The sequence below is a fragment of the Notolepis coatsorum genome (genome assembly GCF_963971535.1).
Source record: "Notolepis coatsorum genome assembly, chromosome: 17".
In the NCBI taxonomy this organism is placed as follows: Eukaryota; Metazoa; Chordata; class Actinopteri; order Aulopiformes; family Paralepididae; genus Notolepis; species Notolepis coatsorum.
In genome coordinates, this window is record NC_140181.1 from 34,951,477 (window position 1) to 34,970,783 (window position 19,307).

The 19,307-nt window shown below is 43.6% G+C and overlaps 1 protein-coding gene across 2 annotated transcripts in view; it reads right to left on the minus strand.

Moving 5' to 3' along the window:
* Positions 1–18,688, minus strand: part of slc6a8 (solute carrier family 6 member 8) — a 96,123-nt gene extending 77,435 nt beyond the window's left edge. Inside the window, exon 1 of one of the 2 annotated variants that reach the window (XM_084333111.1) lies at positions 18,403–18,688. In XM_084333111.1, the coding sequence (XP_084189237.1) occupies positions 18,403–18,652 (250 nt within the window). In that variant the 5' untranslated portion in view covers positions 18,653–18,688. The remainder of the gene's footprint in view (positions 1–18,402) is intronic. The other variant, XM_084333112.1, reaches the window with a different exon arrangement.
* Between the last annotated feature and the right edge of the window lie 619 nt (positions 18,689–19,307).

Sequence of the window (19,307 nt, forward strand, 5' to 3'; positions counted from 1 at the left end):
AAATCTGGTATGTCATAAATGTATAGATGTAGCAGTACTGTCTATCTGTATGTTGTGTGTGTCATATGATGAATTGAAAATGGGGGACCCTGATGTAAACAAGACAAAAGTCTTTCTTTGGTCTGCATCCCCTTAACAATTGTATGTATTGAGCTGTACTGTACTGTACCCATTCTGCAATCTGTTAATAAACTTTTCAATCAATCAATCAATCAAAACACACACACACACTCACGCACACACAAACACACACACACACACACACAGTTCTCTTTATCTCAGAGATGAACACTGAGCTTTGGGGTAATTTTTATAATCAACGAAGCGCTCAGCAACAGTATTATCGTGTGTGTGGAGAGGATAAAGAGAGGAGAAGAGGGAGAGGAGAAGAGGGAGAGGAAAGAAAGAAAGAAAGAAAGAAAGAAAGAAAGAAAGAAAGAAAGAAAGAAAGAAAGAAAGAAAGAAAGAAAGAAAGAAAGAAAGAAAGAAAGAAAGAAGAAAGAAAGAAAGAAAGAAAGAAAGAAAGAAAGAAAGAAAGAAAGAAAGAAAGAAAGAAAGAAAGAAAGAAAGAAAGAAAGAAAGAAAGATAGTCTGCACTATAGCCACAATAGTTTAGCCACACAATAGCCACACTTTAAGGTCTAATATGTAAAATATATCACTGATCCATATGCATTGACAGAGAATCAGAGAGAGAGATAAAGAGAAAGAGCGGCATTCTAAATTGAGCTGTAATTAACACTACACAATGATTCAGTGTCTCAGATGACATCACTGATGGCCACCTTCAAACTCATTTACTCTCAATAACTATCAAACTAAATTAATGTGTGCAGAACCGTTTAGAGATTTTGGATGTGTGTGATATTATGTGCAAAATAAATCAGCATTGTTTTTTGGTGAAGTGCCCCTTTAACGGCAAGCTGAAGATAAGACTGTTAACTATCTCTATAAATGGTTGTGTTCAACTAGACGGCTGTTGGCAGGCAAAGAGAAAGATATCTCTCACACAATGTATGAACCAAGCTAGCGATGTGACAGTATGTTTAAGCTAAGTTACAGTATAAATAGTGTAAATAATGTCTAATAGTAGCCAGCTACTCTTATTATAAGAGAGAGCTGGTATCTGACCGATACAAATGTAAATCATATGTAAATAACACTATATGTAAATAATATGTAAATAACAATATGTGAATAACAGAGATTGATAGACTCAGACTGTTGGTAGAGACAGATAGCTGGCAGTGATGCTATAAACCTCTGAATAAGGTGTGTGTTGTGTTGTGTGTTTTCCCTGCCTGACCCCCCCCCCCCCCCCCCCACCCCCCCCCATGCAGCTATGACACCTTCATTTTCCCAAGGGGATAAAGGATCACTTGACCAAACAAGCCAAACCAAACAACCTCCACCAGCAAGAGACTAACTATTTACAGAGATGCCTCATCTCTCTCTCTCTCTCCTCTCTCTCTCTCTCTCTCTCTCTCTCTCTCTCTCTCTCTCTCTCTCTCTCTCTCTCTATCTCTCTCTCTCTCTCTCTCTCTCTCTCTCTCTCTCACTCTCTCTCTCTCTCTCTCTCTCTATCTCTCTGTCTTGGCACATAGTTGTGTGAGAACTGAACCTTTTCAACTACACCAATGATTTGTCTGTCTGTCTGTCTTCCTCTGCCTGTCTGTCCCTTTGTCCTTTGAGCCAAAGTTGCCATTAGGACCATATATTTGAAAAGTTATTTGTCTGCCTGCCTGTCTCCCTATCTGTCTCCTTGTCTGTCTCTGTCTGTCTGTCTGTGTCTGTGTGGGTGGGTGGGTGTGTGTGTGTGTGTGTGTGTGTGTGTGTGTGTGTGTGTGTGTGTCTGTCTGTCTGTCTGTCTGTCTGTCTGTCTGTCTGTCTGTCTGTCTGTCTGTGTCTGTCTGTCTCTCTTTCACCTTTTCTCCATCCACTCCCTGTCACCTTTATCTTTCATCGGCCTCTTCCTCTCCCTCCATCCATCCATCCCTCCCCCCATTGCTCCCTCTTTCCCTCCCTCTATTCAGTCTCTCCATCCATCTGTCAACATCCATCTGAACGGGACCTTTTCAGGTGGGAGAGACATTTCTCTCTCTCTCTCTGGTTAAGTCTGGTTCTATCTGGTCTAGCGTGTGAACCAGAGCACCCCCCCCCCCCCTCTATCTCTGGATGAGGTCTGGTTCTATCTGGTCTAGCGTGTGAACCAGAGCACCCCCGCCCTCTCTCTGGTTCAGTCTGGTTCTATCTGGTCTAGCGTGTGAACCAGAGCACCCCCCCGCCCTCTCTCTGGTTCAGTCTGGTTCTATCTGGTCTAGCGTGTGAACCAGAGCACCCCCCGCCCTCTCTCTGGTTCAGTCTGGTTCTATCTGGTCTAGCGTGTGAACCAGAGCACCCCCCCGCCCTCTCTCTGGTTCAGTCTGGTTCTATCTGGTCTAGCGTGTGAACCAGAGCACCCCCCGCCCTCTCTCTGGTTCAGTCTGGTTCTATCTGGTCTAGCATGTGGACCAGAACACCCCCCCCCCCCTCTCTCTCCTAATATACATATCCTAATATTATCAGGACATTACTGTACATGTAAATACATCCAGTCATAAGTAGAATATTATATGAATATTACTGTACATGTAAACACAGACAGTCATAAGTCGAATATTATATGAATATTACTGTACTATGTAAACACAGACAGTCATAAGTACAATATTATAGGAATAGTACTGTCCATGTAAATACAGCCAGCCATAAGTACAATAATATAGGAATATTGCTGTACATGTAAACACATTAATCTCTCTCCCCTCCCTCCCTCTAGCTGATCTCAGTGTGTGAATGAGACCTTTTTAATTATCTCTCTCTCTCTCTCTCTCTCTATCTCTCTCTCTCTCTCTCTCTCTCTCTCTCTCTCTCTCGTGTGTGAACCACACACACACACACACACACACAATTACCCTCTCTCCATTCATCTCTCCTTCCTCTGACCTTCTCTCCATCCTGCTCTAATATACTGTAGCTACCTGACTCCTATTCCACTCTCTCTTTCCTCATGTCTCCATCTCTCTCCCCATCTCTTCATCTTTCTCTCTCTCTCTCTCTCTCTCTCTCTCTCTCTCTCTCTCTCTCTCTCTCTCTCTCTCTCTCTCTCTCTCTCTCTCTCTCTCACTCTCTCACTCTCTCTCACACACACGTAATGGTGTGTGAAAGGGTGATGTAGAACACATAAAGAGTACACTGGAGGCATGTCAACATGCCATTGTGCTTCAAATCCATTGGTCTATAAGATCTCCCTCGGAATGGAACAAGCCAACTGCCAGTCAATCAAAGGAGGTTGGAGTTAGTCTGTAAAACTCTGTATTTGGGAATATGAATATAAACAAAAGCGAGGTGTTTAAAAGAAAAGCTCTATTGGATCCTTTAATAAGACAAAGTAGTTCAAACTCCATATAAAACAGAAATATCTGCAATGTAATTAGAACAGTTAATGTACAGTAATGTACTAACTAGAACTTTTTACTAGTTACGCTGACTTACTACTACTAGATAATACTACAACTCTGTTCATACATCTGATTAGCACTATTACTCAGTAGTACTAATTTATATATTTTATATCTAGTTTTATTACCTGTACATTGTATATTACTATTGCACTTTACTGTTACATTTTCACTCTGGTTGGATGCCAAACTTATTTTCACTGTACTGTACTTGTGCTGTATAATGACAATACATTTTAATCTAATCTAATTTAATTTAATTTAACAAAACATGAGGTGACATGACTGCAAGACACATCATGCACCGACACCAAACACTAACACTAACCACGACATCATCCTGAAATGTCAGCTTTTTTTCAGTTTCCAGGCCGACTCTACTGTATATCACAGAGCATACAACAGTGAGAGAGAGGTCAAAGTTCAATCGCTACTTCTTTCCTAGTATTGGCCAGACAAAATTATAGTTTAAATAGTTAACTGTGCCTCAAAATGTCAATAAAGTAATTATCACTATTATACAAATTTTAACTACTAACACGCTACCGCGAATTATACTTAAACTACTACTTTACACAAACCATCTAATTTATGAATGCACTCCCCCCCCCCCCCTCTCTCTCTGTCTTTCCCAGCAGCAGGTGTGTGTTGGCTTGCTGTGAGACAGTGTCAGGTTAGCTGACTGTAGCAGGCTAGCGGTGACCCCCAGCATGCCAGCAGACCAGCAGCCTGTGGAGGGAGGCCAGCTAACTATGGAAACCTGACAGCAACACACACATACACACGCACACACACACACACACACACACACACACACACACACACACACACACACACACACACACACACACACACACACACACACACACACACACACACACACACACACACACACACACACACACACACACACACACACACACACACACACACACACACACACACACACACACACACACACACACACACACACACACACACACACACACACACACACACACACACACACACACACACACACACACACACACACACACACACACACACACACACACACACACACACACACACACACACACACACACACACACACACACACACACACAGACAGAGCCTCTACACTACACAGTGTCCTTTACCTTGGCTGATACAAAGGAATGTATTTATCTAGTCAAGGTTTCAGCTGGAGACCAAACAGAACCCTAGACTTCTACACTCCTCTCTCCTTCCCAGCCTCTCCCTTTCTCTCCTTCTCCTCCTCTCCTCTCTCCTCCCCTCCCCTCCTCCTCCCTTGGCTCCCTTCACATTTACATTTACATGTAGTCATTTAGTTGACGCTTTTATCCAAAGCGACTTAGATTCGCCTCAGCAAGAGGGGTACATCTCTGGCAGTTAAGTGTCAGTCGTCAAATAGTATCGAGCTTGAGTGTTAGTGCATAGTACTATAGACATATTAGCATGATAGGTAGTAGTATAGTGTAGTAGCATAGTAGTAAGGTACATAATAGTAAAAAGACAATAAGGTTATTATTATAATTATTATTATATATATATATTTTTTTGTTGTGTGTTTTTAGTCGATGGAGGAAAATTGCCCAGGTTTCAGCTGTCCTGACTGTGGTGGGGAGATTGTGAGAGTGAGGACTGAGAATAGCCTGCTTCGCTTAGATTACCCCCCCCCCCCCCCCCCGGAGCTAGAAAGGGAGTGGGTCCCAGGCGGCCAGAAGATGCAGAGCGCAGGGGTCTTGAGGGTGTGTAGTTAGAGAATAAAGACCATTGACCGGAGGTAGGAGGGAGCCGTTCCCCTCGCTACGCTGTATGCCAGGTCAAGGACCTTGAAGCGAATTTGTGAGGCAATGGGAAGCCAGTGCAGCTCTCTAAGAAGTGGGGTAACGTCATACCGGCCTTGCTTTGTTTTGTTGTTAAATGATGTTTCTCTGTTGCCGACCTCTGTACCAGGGTTTCCGTTAGAAAAAATTGTTGCCGGTCTCCGTGACCTGCAAGATTTCAATCTACCGGACAAATGAGATTAATTCCGGTCATAGTTTATTGAGCTTTAAAACAATTGATAGGTAGGCTATATAAAGAATGTCATGTAGATTTATAATATTATTACTTAAAACTAGACTACTTTTGCGTATACAGTCATTAATATATTCCAAATAAAATAAGTCCCTCGATACTCCGTGCTGCTGCTGACTTGAAATAAAATAGACCGTGTATGTGGGCAGTCGGTCCGACACTAAACAGCAGTCTGTTATAATCACATTTTTATGAGCTAACAAATTCCGTTATATTGGACATTTGTATTAATTATATCAAGCGAAGAACTGAGAAATTTGGCAGAGAGACGGCAACATTATCGTGGGTTTGCGTGATGTATATCTCCACCTCCCAACGACTTGGTGCTGGTCATAATGTCCGGTGAAAACAACTCCCTCCAAGCACAACTTGACCACCCGAACCGTACCAAAACAGGCCAAAATTAAATAGCCCATGCGACGAACGATTCATTACATTCGTTTCATCGTTGCTCCACCAAGCAGCCGGTCCAACAATATCAGCGCGAGCCGGCCGCAGTTAGTTTGCAAGAAGCATCCAGCTGCAGACCCGCAGAGCAGCTTTCCAGGTCTGGGGACCGCACTGTGCCAGCAAAGCTGGTGGGTTCTGTGGGTCTGCAGCTGCATGCCTTCCGCAAATCCAGCAGCAAGCTCTCACTGACACAGCGTCGTCATTACCAGACCGGCTGCTTGGCGATGCAACGACAACAAACGCAATGATTGTTTCGTTCATCGCATAGGCCACCCAACTCCAGCCCATCCAAATACAATTCAAATAATCAAACTGTGCCCAGAGGGAACTATTTTCACCGGACACTATGACCGGAGAGATTAAATTTGTCGGACTTCAACAGATTTTGCCAGTCAAATACCGGTAATTACCGGCTAACGGAAACGCTGCTCTGTACAAGTAAAGAAGCTCATTTTGGCTGGTCTGACCACTGCCAAAAAGCTGATTGCCTCACGCTGGATACAACCAGATAAGTTATGTCCGAAGGTATGGATTCTCATCTATCTGGATGTTATTTATTTGGAGATTTCCACTGCACATGTCATAGGTGTTAATGAGGCCAATATCGCGGTCTGGTGGGCTGTGGTGGAAAAACTAAAAGAACGCATATGACTCTGGAAATTGAGTACTGAATAAGGTATTATATTGATGTCTCACATTGGCGTCCTGGGGCGAGAGGGGGGGGGGGGGGGGGGGAACGAGCGAATATTCATGTATGTTGATGGTTGTGGTGTTTTTTGTATTTTGGTTTTGTTTATTATTTTTCATTCAATATTGATCCTATGTATATTTTCTGACCCCCTTCTGATCTGGGTCTGGTGATCGTGGGCTCGGACTGGGGGGGGGCCGCGGTTCGGGGTCTCTGCGGGTCGAGGCACTAAAGAGGCGTGGTGCTTTGGCTCGCGGGGGGCCGGGCTGTGGGTCCTCCGGGGTTGTGGCTTGCGGTTGCCGGGCCTGGAGGTGGAGGGGATTCTGTAAGCACTTTTTATAGTATATTTTTATTTTATTTGGTATACTTTTACTTGATGACAACCTGTTTGTCTAATCAGTGTTGGGTTAGTTTATGTTTTTGGATGTCTTATGTATTATTGTTATTATTGCCTTGTGAGTTGTGTTGTTTCATGTTTGAAAAAATTGAAAATAAAAAGATTTGGTAAAAAAAAAAAAAAGTGGGGTAACGTCAGCTGTCTTTGGTAGGTTGGACATCAGGCGGGCTGCAGCGTCTTGTATGAGTTGAAGTGGCTTGGTGGCGGTAGCCGGTAGACCAGCTAGCAGATGCATTGCAGTAGTCGAGGCAAGACATGACTGTTTATCTTCTCCTCTCCCCTCCCATCTCTCCTCTCCCTTTTTCTCTCTCCAGGATCTCTGATCATGCATTTGCTAAGATGCAGGAGGAGCCCGTTCCAAACCTAATAATGTGTTACTGAACTAAGATGCGTGTGAGCGCTGCAGGAGGGGCCCGTTCCAAACCTAATAATGTGTTACTGAACTAAGATGCGTGTGAGCGCTGCAGGAGGGGCACGTTCCAAACCTAATAATGTGTTACTGAACTAAGATGCGTGTGAGCGCTGCAGGAGGGGCCCGTTCCAAACCTAATAATGTGTTACTGAACTAAGATGCGTGTGAGCGCTGCAGGAGGGGCCCATTCCAAACCTAATAATGTGTTACTGAACTAAGATGCGTGTGAGCGCTGCAGGAGGGGCCCGTTCCAAACCTAATAATGTGTTACTGAACTAAGATGCGTGTGAGCGCTGCAGGAGGGGCCCGTTCCAAACCTAATAATGTGTTACTGAACTAAGATGCGTGTGAGCGCTGCAGGAGGGGCCCGTTCCAAACCTAATAATGTGTTACTGAACTAAGATGCGTGTGAGCGCTGCAGGAGGGGCCCGTTCCAAACCTGACCTGGGCCCTCACCCTCCCCCACTGAAACCTCACACCCTGAACAGTATAATATACAATTGTATTTATTGTCTTAACACTTTGGATGCCCAACCCGAGTTTTCTCGGGTTTACCCCCCGCGGGTTGAATGCCCATAACGAGAATATTCGTTTTTTCTCTTTTTTTTTTTTATTAGCGATCTGAATTCATATTTCATCAACCGAGTCTACCGTTGGAAAATCAGCCACCCCAGGCGCTCAGATGTGAAAAAAGCGCCCCCTATCGTCTCCCAGATGGTAATTCACCCTTTTGGATTGGACTCAGTGAAAATGAATGAGAAAAAAATACCCGGACTCCACATTTTACTTCTCACTCATGTAACCGGGGTCGATCAGCTTCATGCTGGACCCTCAGAGCAGCGGGGATTATGTGTTTTTACTGTATACGCAGTGGATCAATAAAAGGATTGATTTTTTCGAATGGCGATCAGGAATTGGAATAATCCATTTGGATACCATCTGATCTCAGGTAAGGAATCTATTTTACCAGTATTAGGATAATCAGACCCGTTTTCACGGAGATATAAGCTTTTTCTTTTTTTTGTGATATGGCTGTTTGACTCTAAGAGCGATCAGGAACTGAGAGAATCGATTTTCAGCGTGCAGCACTAGCGTGCACACGTACACATATACTATCGATAATCTAGCGTTTATTTGAACGCATAAATAGGCTGACAAATGACAACGTTCTAGAATATTACAGTACGGGGCGATTATCATGGAAACCTCTTTTTTCTCCGTGAAAACGAGGGTTTTTCTAAATGCTATGAAACGGAAATGAACCGATAAAAAAACAATCTGCTTCGACAATGTTGACTGGAAATAGGTCATTGATAATGTGACGGGAAGATTAGACACAGATTAGCCATAATTTAAAACATAGATTAGGCGATATTAACATTAACATTGAAGTGGATGTGGGCATTCAAGCACTAAATGTGCGCCCCCTGCTGGGCATTCAAAGTGTTAATGGGGCCTTCAACACTGAAATTACTATGACAATCTACTGTAGGAGTACAAGAGAAGGAGAATCATCTATACCGTTTTACATTTTGATACACTGTATTGAATTTCCAAAATGTTTTATTCTGTATTGAGATGGTTAAGAGCTCGACGCGGAGAAGGCCTTCGATAGGGTTGAATGGGCCTATCTTTTTGATGTTATTGATCGATTTGGATTCGGAAATTACTTTTGTAACTGGATCAAATTACTACACCTAAACTCTGTAGCTGAGGTACTAACAAACGAAGTGACATCTAAACCCTTTAATATCACCAGGGGTTGCCCTCAAGGCTCGCCTTTATCACCGCTTTTGTTCATTTTAGCTATCGAACCGCTAGCAATAGCAATCAGGGCTAACAGACAGCTACATGGGATTGAAATCGGTAATAACGATCACAGAATAGCCCTTTTTGCGGACGATGTCATTTTGTTCCTAAAAAACCTAGACACATCGATACCCGCACTGCTTGATATAATTGATCAGTTCGGTAGTATCTCCGGATATAAACTGAACGCCTCAAAATCATCACTTATGCTGCTTAATGACAATGAGACAAACCGCTGACCAACAAGAATTCCCTTTCAAGCTCTCGAACAGCTTCACCTATCTGGGCATCAAAATAATACCACAAATAGAAAATATAGCATCAATAAATTATGAACCTATGATAGACTCCGTATTCAAATCCATAGAGAGATGGATGTTCTTGCCCATCTCTGTGATAGGGAGGATAAACATACTAAAGATGTCCATACTACCAAAGTTCCTATACTTATTTCAAAACATCCCTTTGGCACCACCGGTAGGAATGTTCGGAAAGATTGCGTCTCTCATCTCAAAATGTATATGGCGTAAGAAGTGTCCTAGAGTCCGCCTATCTCTGTTGTACCTTCCATTTGATGCAGGGGGGTTGACGTGTCCTAACCTTCATTGGTATTACCTGGCTGCACAATTGAGAACTGTAATGTTTTATTTTTCTAAGGAAGACCCTCCATCATGGATGGAAGTGGAAGCATACCCAATGCAACTACCACTACATTTATACATTTATTCAGCTGAGCCAAAATACGTAAGAAAACATACTACACACCCCATAGTGCTTAACATGATTAATGTATGGTATGAGGTAAAGAAATGTATGAAAATAACCAACTCCATGTCGCAATTCAGCCCAATCTGGGGAAACGTCTCATTTAAACCAGGCAAACTGGATGCCAGATTCAAACTATGGACAAAAGAAGGAATAAGTCAAATATCTGACCTTTACAAAGAGGGGGTCTTGATGTCTTTTGAGGAACTATCAATAAAATACAGCATCCCAAGGAAGCATTTCTTTAAATACTTGCAACTGAGAAGTTTAATTTCCTCTCTGCAAAACCACTCACTGGCAATTCCTACACTTTCATCTTTAGAAAAAATTATCATCAAGAACTGCAATAGCAAAGGCCTGTTATCAATGTTCTATAACTGGCTTGTATCTGGTTCAGATGAGACGTCAATATCTAGTAGGGATGCACCGAATGGGAAATTCTTGGCCGAAACCGATACCGAAAATAGGAAACAGTTGGCCGAAAACCGAATGCCGAAAGGCCGAAAATGATTCATTTAATATTAAACTTAAATAATAAATAATCACTATTATGGGTCCATAAAACATTTATTCAGCACTTCTGAATGCATACAGTACATTAATTCCAAGTCAAGTGGCGGACATCTGTGCTCTACTGAGTGCACCTTTCTAGTCCGCAGATGAATGTGCTCTCTTGACTTTGGCACAGTAGACGCGCGACGTGTATTCTCGAGAATGATAATAATAATAATGCTCTTCAGATTATATTATCAACGACAGACAGCGTCAATGTGAGAAACACAATCCCCCCCCTCTTAAGTTAACCGCAACGGGCATATAGTAAATAAGGATATAAAGCATGTTAAAGACGCATTTATTGGACGCGTTGCGCGCTGAGTTTACATAGAAACAGCGCGACACATAGAAACAGCGCGCATGTAATGACTGAAGCCACGTTTTGATGACATCATCACAACAACACGCGTTAGGTTACAGGTTGTTTCTGTTTCGGTGATATATTTTCGGTGAAAAAACTCTTTCGGCCAAAAGCCGAAAGACCATTTTTGGTCATTTTCGGCCGAAAACTTTCGGTGGCCGAAGTTTCGGTGCATCCCTAATATCTAGATTGGAGGCATGGAGGCTGGACTTGAGAGAGGAGATCTCAAACGAGGACTGGAACAGAGCGTGCAAGGAGGCTCAGACACAAACAGCCAACACTAGCTTAAACGGGCAACTCACTGCAGCACCCACTTTACACTTTAGAACACCTAAACACACTTTACACTTTATATTTATTGGTAAAGGATTTGCACTACAACTCGCACACCTTACTGTAAATTGTACCTAAATTGTACTTCACCCCATTTCTGCTCTGCACTATATAGTATTGTATATTAGTACATTGCATAGTATATATTGTATATTGTATGGTAACTCAGTTACTTCTATTCTGCATCGAACATTGTACATATGTCTATACTGAACACTGTGACCTCTATTTTTACTTCTATTTTACATGCTATACTATTTTATTTCATAATATCTTGTCTAACACAGTCTCTGGAGCGAAACAGTAAGAAGCATTTTGTATAAAAGTATTCTGTACTTCTGTATGACAACTATTAAAGAAACTTGAAACTTGAGATATTCCTTTATTGATCCCTTTGGGGAACTTCAAGAGGCTAAAACAAAAGGCTGACTTTCCAAGTTCAGACTGTGCACCAGGGACCATAAGCACAAGTAATTTGAGCGGGTTAGATAGGGTCCAATGGTCCAATCGATAGCGGCTTAGATAGGGTCCAATATAATAATAATAATAATAAATAATAATTTAGGACCTGCTCAGAGGTCATTAATCGGCATGCATGCGATGCATGTATGCGATTCGTCTCTGCGATTAACCCATCCCGTCGTCCTTCCCCCCCAAGGGCAGCCGGGAGCAGACAGGCGCAACGTGAGCCGCACCAGGGGACCAATCCAAGTGCTCCTGTCCGTCTTCGTCAAGGACACCACAGCGTTAGCGATCTTGTTGTTGTGCATGTTTTTCCATTGGGTTTATCTTATCGGGGGGGAACCCTTGCGAGCACGGGGAGAACATGCAAACTCCACACAGAAAGGCCTGGGAGATACCCCACCTGGGTAACTGGCATCATGGAAACCTGGTCCCCAAGCGGGAATCGAACCCTGGACCTTCTTGCTGTGAGGCGACAGTGTTTAACCACTACACCACCGTGCCGCACATCTATAGCGGGTTAGATAGGGTCCAATGTTCCAATCTATAGCGGGTTAGATAGGGTCCAATGTTCCAATCTATAGCGGGTTAGATAGGGTCCAATGTTCCAATCTATAGCGGGTTAGATAGGGTCCAATGTTCCAATCTATAGCGGGTTAGATAGGGTCCAATGTTCCAATCTATAGCGGGTTAGATAGGGTCCAATGTTCCAATCTATAGCGGGTTAGATAGGGTCCAATGTTCCAATCTATAGCGGGTTAGATAGATAGGGTCCACTGTTCCAATCTATAGCATTGTTGCAATATACTGTTTTCAAATAATGGCCTTATAGATAAAAAAAATACCAAGAATTACTATACTCCTCTCTGCCAGAGAGAACCCACCTTATCATAGAGAACAGAGAAAGAGACAGAGGGGGAGAGAGGACAGAGAGCGAGAGAAAACAGAGAGAGAGGGGGGAGGGAGAGACAGATGGAGAGAGAGGACAGAGAGAGAGGGGGAGAGAGACAGAGAGGGATAGACAAATAGTGAGAAAGAGAGTGAGAAAGAGAGTGTCAACCATTCATTCATTCAACAATTGGCTGCTGCCCAGGTGTTACTCTCACTCACTCACTCACACACACACACACACACACGCACACACACACACACACACACACACACACACACACACACACGCACTGTCACTGACATGACATGCTCAGCTTATCATAATCGCCTTTTAAAATAGACCCCAACACAACCAGAATAGAACTGAACTGAATAGAATAACACAACCAGAATATAACTCAAACTGAACATCTACATGATGTTAAACATCTAATTTATTGTATATGTATTATATATGTGAGTTGCAGACCTTACATCTTTACCCGATATGGTTGATCAATGATCACAGCTTATTTTTTCAACAGGATGGTGCAGGGTGTCATGTGAACACCCAGGGAACAAAATAAGCACCAGCCAAACGCCAATGGTGTGTAGATTTACTCTTTGGCTGGTAAATTACAGAGGCTACTCAGCCACTCTGGCGTGTAAAAAAAATTGGGAGCCATATGAGCATATTAGAGTATTCTATCAGGGCTATACAGTGCGAGCATTTCACTCGCATTTACCCCTAAAAATAGATTTGTGCGAACAAATCATTTAGAAGCACAGTGTGCGAGTAATCGTCTTGCATAGTGGTCGTGTCAACTGCGCAATTGTCATAATGGACACGGAGCAGCGTGGATCAGCTCTGTAACAACTCATCTCGAGTCTGCTTCTATGTGCAACAAAAACTCTGCGAGCAGCGGTTCCAATTGTCTAACATGCTTTGCATCCTCGCCAGTCCTGTATACCCATGTTGCGCTAAAAACATTAACTACTATAATGTTATCTGCTAACTGAGTACTTCAACTAAGCTAACCTGCTAACGCTAACTACTGCTAACGCTAATCACTGGGAACGCTCAAAGGCATAGTGAGGGAAGGGGGGGCTGAGAATCACTGTCTCTCTCTGTGTCTCTGTGTGTGTGTGTGTGTCTCACTCTCTCTCCCTCTCCTATTTCATTCAAAAGGAAGATATTGATGGACAGTAGCTATAGTATATAGCTCAGTAGCTGTAACAGAATAATTGTATTAATGACTATTAATTAACTATTATTCAATAGCGTTTAAATTATAATGAATTAAATAATTGTATAAAGAATTTTCCATGTTATGTCATTTAATAATATATTCCATTACCTTTCCTATCTGTATCAAAGTCTAAATGTTGGTATCGTGACAACACTACAACATACAAAAGCAGCTTGACAACCGATATCCTTTACGGCTAATGTGTGATTTTGGTGATGCTATTTGCACAGATGTTTGTCCCTTAGTATGCACACGCACAGTATAACGGGCAGTCTGACGGGCAGACCCCAGGTGGTAAGAGCAGGCAACTGCACCTCCTCATCCATCACGCTCAACATAGGGGCCCCCCAGGGCTGTGTTCTGAGCCCCCTCCTCTACTCCCTGTACACACATGACTGCGTAGCACAGCGGAACAACAACACCATCATCAAATTTGCTGATGACACAGTAGTGGTGGGCCTGATCTCTGCCAACGACGAAAGGGCCTACCTGGAAGAGGTAGAGAACCTGTCACAGTGGTGTCAGGAGAACTGCCTTTCCCTGAACGTCAGCTAAACAAAAGAGATGATTGTGGACTTCAGGAGGTCGGGGGTCAAGGACTACAGCCCCCTCAGCATCGACGGGGCACCGGTTGAGAGAGTGAACAGTTTCAAGTACCTCGGAGCCCACATATCCGAGGATTTGACATGGACCACACACATTGACAGTGTTGTGAAGAAGGCACGACAACGCCTCTACTTCCTCAGGCGCCTAAGGAAGTTCCAAGTCAGTCAGAAGATCATTAGGAACTTCTACTCATGTACAATAGAGAGCATCCTGACTGGCAACATCACCTCCTGGTTTGGGAATAGCACTGCACAAGACCGTAGCAGACTACAAAGAGTGACACGTTCAGCCGAACGCACAATTGGAGGGGGGCTTCCCACTAGGGGTGGGACAATACATCGATCCAGATCGATATATCGATCTATTATCAATAATCAAATAGGATCGACGCAACGTAAAAAGATCGATTCATATTGCGATACTCTTATTTTGAAAATCCCCGCGAGTCATATCCGCCGGCGCCCAGTATTGTGAAACTCCGTGTAGACATTACAGCAGTGTTTGCGTCTGCTGTAAAGCACTCAGAGCGTCTATTTTGCGAGCCGATATAAGTCTGTGCAGTTTTTTCCCCGCAACGGGTCAAATGCATATAACAGGCGTTGCATCGTCGCCATTCCTTTATGCCAACGTCGCGTTAAATATCTAAATGAACGTCGCGTTGGCTGCTTAAAAGCTAAGCAGCTAACCGTGAGAGAGAACAGGAGAGGAGAGAGGGGACTTGGAAGGAGGAGGGGTGGGGGCTGTGGGGGACTGTGTGTGTGTGTGTGTGTGTGTGTGTGTGTGTGTGTGTGTGTGTGTGTGTGTGTGTGTGTGTGTGTGTGTGTGTGTGTGTGTGTGTGTGTGTGTGTGTGTGTGTGTGTGTGTCTGTGTGTGTGTTAAAGCTCAATATATAAAAACAAAAGTGAACAGGAGGTCTATTTGTATTAAAAACAATAGATTGTTTTTCATTTAAATGTCTGGAAGAGCTCAAAAATAAATACATCAATTGATATTTCCGTAGCCTTTTTTTAGTTGATCTAAATGTGACTGATTGTGTTAAATGGGCACATAATATCGCCTCATATCGATCGCAGGCACCTGAATTGAATCGTATCGTATCGTATCGTGGCAGACTTTGTGATATCGGCAAATATCGTATCGTTGTCCAAAGAATCGATATCGTATCGTATCGTGATGAAACTGGTGATTCCCACCCCTACTTCCCACCCTCCAGAACATTTACAACAAGCGGTGCAAGGGGAAGGCTAAGAGAATTATTAAGGACTCGAGCCACCCGAACAACTGCCTCTTTGAACTGCTGCGGTCAGGCAAGCGATACCGGAGTCTTAAGGCGAGCACAGAAAGACTCAGAAGAAGCTTCTATCCCCAGGCCATCAGGCTGCTAAACGAACAATAAACACTATGCAACAACCATCAAATGGACACAGCACACACACCCACACGCACACACTCACTTAAACAAACAACACACTGCAGCACCCACTCTCCACACTTTAGATCACACAAACACACTTTATATTTATTGATGAAGGATTGCACTACAACTCGTACACCTACTGTAAATTGTACCTAAATTGCACCTCATCCTATTTCTGCCTTGCACTATATAGTATTGTATATTAGTACACTACACAGTATTGTATATTATATGGTAACTCAGGTATTCTGTACTTCTGTATGACAACTATTAAAGAAACTTGAAACTTGTAATATGCATGTAATAAATATTTTGTTAATAAACTGTTACTTGAAAGATTTTCACTGTACTTTAAAAATGTCTTTGTGCTCCTAATTTTTTTAATTTAGGAGCACATGGGAAAAAGATTAGCGTAGAGTCCTGTATATAGTAATAATAATTACACATGGCGATATACTAAAAAGCGATTTCAAATTTTTGGCTGGTAAAAAATCTGCCTGGCTGGTCGTTTTTTAATCTACCAGCCACCTTGGCTGGTAAGCCAAAAAGTTAATTTTGTTCCCTGTGAACACCTTTAAGTTATTCCAGCATTGATCAACTTGTGTTTGGGTGTCACACTTGAATGGCCAACTTGCCTGGAACAATGACTAAACCACAAACACAATGCATCCCGCCATCAGATAACCAGTCGGGTTTCAGTCAGGTGTATTTACTCTACTTTATAGCTGCATTAAAGGGGGATGCCACCAATTTAAAGAAAACTGCATGTATGTTCCTCCTGTGCCCCAGAACAGTTCAGTCTGTATTTGTGAACATGCACCTCTCTCCTAAAGCTACTGTAGAAATCAAAGAGAGAACATACCCACACATCACAACTTCCCCCAAAACACAACATAAAAACATAACCAACCAACCAACCAACCCTGCCTTGCGAGTGTGCTCGCACACACAAGCCTGCACACACATGCACACACACACATGCACACACACACAATCCATAGAAAAGAATAGTACATACTTAGATGTAGTCTAAGACTTGACTGGCCACACACACACACATATGATATTACACATTCAGTTGTACAGTCAGTATATCGATATAATAGCACCAAGGCAAAAGGGAAAAAAAACACACACACGCAAAGGTTAAAAAAAACTATATGGATGGCGACGTATGGACCGCAATGTACACAAATAAAACGTGACACGGTACACATCCCCCCCCCCCCCCCCCCCACCCGCTCACGCAGCGCCTCCATCTAGAGTTCACTTGAATGGCGCACGATGCAACATCTCTGTGCATCATGGCTCCAGAGTCCAGTCAAACGATTACATATTTAAACGATGAGAGCGACGTCAGGACTGCTGCATAAATACATGCAAAAAAAAATCTACACGATCCCTTGCGGCATCAATGATGAATGTCGTCAGCTGACAGCGGTGAAGCGGGATTGGATGCTGGTGGAGTAGTGCGCGCTGGCCCGCTAAACCAATGAGGTCTGCTGGGTCTTGTGACGCAGAGAGCAGAGATTCTGGGATTCCATCAGAATGAACCAAGGACATAATCATAATCATACTTCATACTAGACAAACCACCAGATGTCATACAATAATCTCCCTACAACATGGAATGCCATCAGCTACAGATGGATGTGTTCGTCAACGACGTGTTGTTTGTATATATAGCCGCCTACAGCTTAAAAATAATAATGGCTAGACTACACAGCATGGCACACATCACAACAGCACATCAAACATGAAGACTGGGATTTATTTTCACCCCACTTTAATTTCAACCTATATTCCAGTTTATTGGGGGAATAACTCAGAATGATCCGTCAACAGCAAAGCCATCGTATTGCCTAGCTTAGATTCAGGTAATGATGGTGTATGTGAACGGGATCTGGAGGACCGTGTAAAGGTTTATATGTGGAGCCCGTCTGCGCCTTTACGCACCAGAGGAGCGCGGCGGCCCCCTGTCCGTGTGTCTGTTGTGGTGACGAGAGACTGTTGGTCACAGCGCGGACCTCACATGTCAGAGGGCGTTCAGGGTCGTTTTATTCAGAAAATAAAAGTCTGAACCGACTGGAGACAGGTTTATCATAATGGTGTTGGATATGTTTGAGTGATCATACACTCATTCAGTCGCTTCCTACACAGGGGACGGCCAATTTAGGCCACTAGAGAGGACTGCTTATGGGACGATGTCAGTCATCTTCGATATTCAGGCTCATGGTTTAGTGTATAAGTGTGCAGTATAGTACGAATATTGAAAAACAGTTGAGTGAGTATTCTCATTTGCAACTGCAGGGCATCGACATACTTCCATATTGGAGTGTGAGAGAGGTGTGAATAGGTCATATCCGACCTGATGAGACGAACACTTCGCCTTTTAGACACTCAGGGAGATAATACGGGATGGGTGCGTTAGATTTGCTCTCTTACCTCCGCCGTTCTTATAGCACAGGTACGGGAACCGCCACACGTTGCCCAGCCCCACGGCGAAGCCCACGCAGGACATGATAAAATCCATCTGCCGGGTCCACGTCTCCCTCTCGACGTAAACCGGCCTCTTCTTCTCTTCAATTGTGTTGTTGGCGGCGCCGCCCGCCCCGCCGGCCACTCCGTTGACCGGCATCAAGCTGCCGTTGACCCCCGCAGTGGAGCACTGGTGTCCGTTACCGTTAGGAATCATGTGGCCCTTCTTGTCTTCTACCAGCAGCACCACCCCGCAGCAGCTGTCGGTGAAGGTCTGTTTCTCCATCTGTGCGACCGAATGATCCATCAATGTCCAAAAATAACCGTTCAAGTTTCAGTCAACAATCAGGATTCTCTCAATCTCTCTCTCTCTGTCACTCTCTCTTTTTGGGGGGTCTTTTCTGACCTCTCTTGCCTCAGCCTGCCCCCCAGTTGCTCTCGGGACAGCCGCCCTGTCGGTCTCTGGTCCTTGACACCTTCTGACAGTCAAAGGGTCGTTTGAATCAAGTCACTTGATTCACGTTTTATACACTGGTGGTGTTTTGGTTTAGTTTTTGCGGTGACACGCAACGAAGAATCGAGGCGCGAGAAGTGAGAATTCACAATGTAATATTGTGAATTAAAAAAAAATATCGAATTAGAAAATAATAGAATGGGAGACAAGGCTCACAATTAAATTCAAAAAAGGAAAACACCGAATTTGGGACCGTTATACCTTCAAAAACAATCCACGAAACACTTAAATGTCAGTCTGAAGAATCGCATGGGAGCGTGGCTCTCAAAGAGGAGACGGCGTTATTGAGGAGACGACGGCGGCGAGCCGGGCAGGTACACACGGGCGCCCGGGGTGCTGCTAAACTAGGATGAATGTA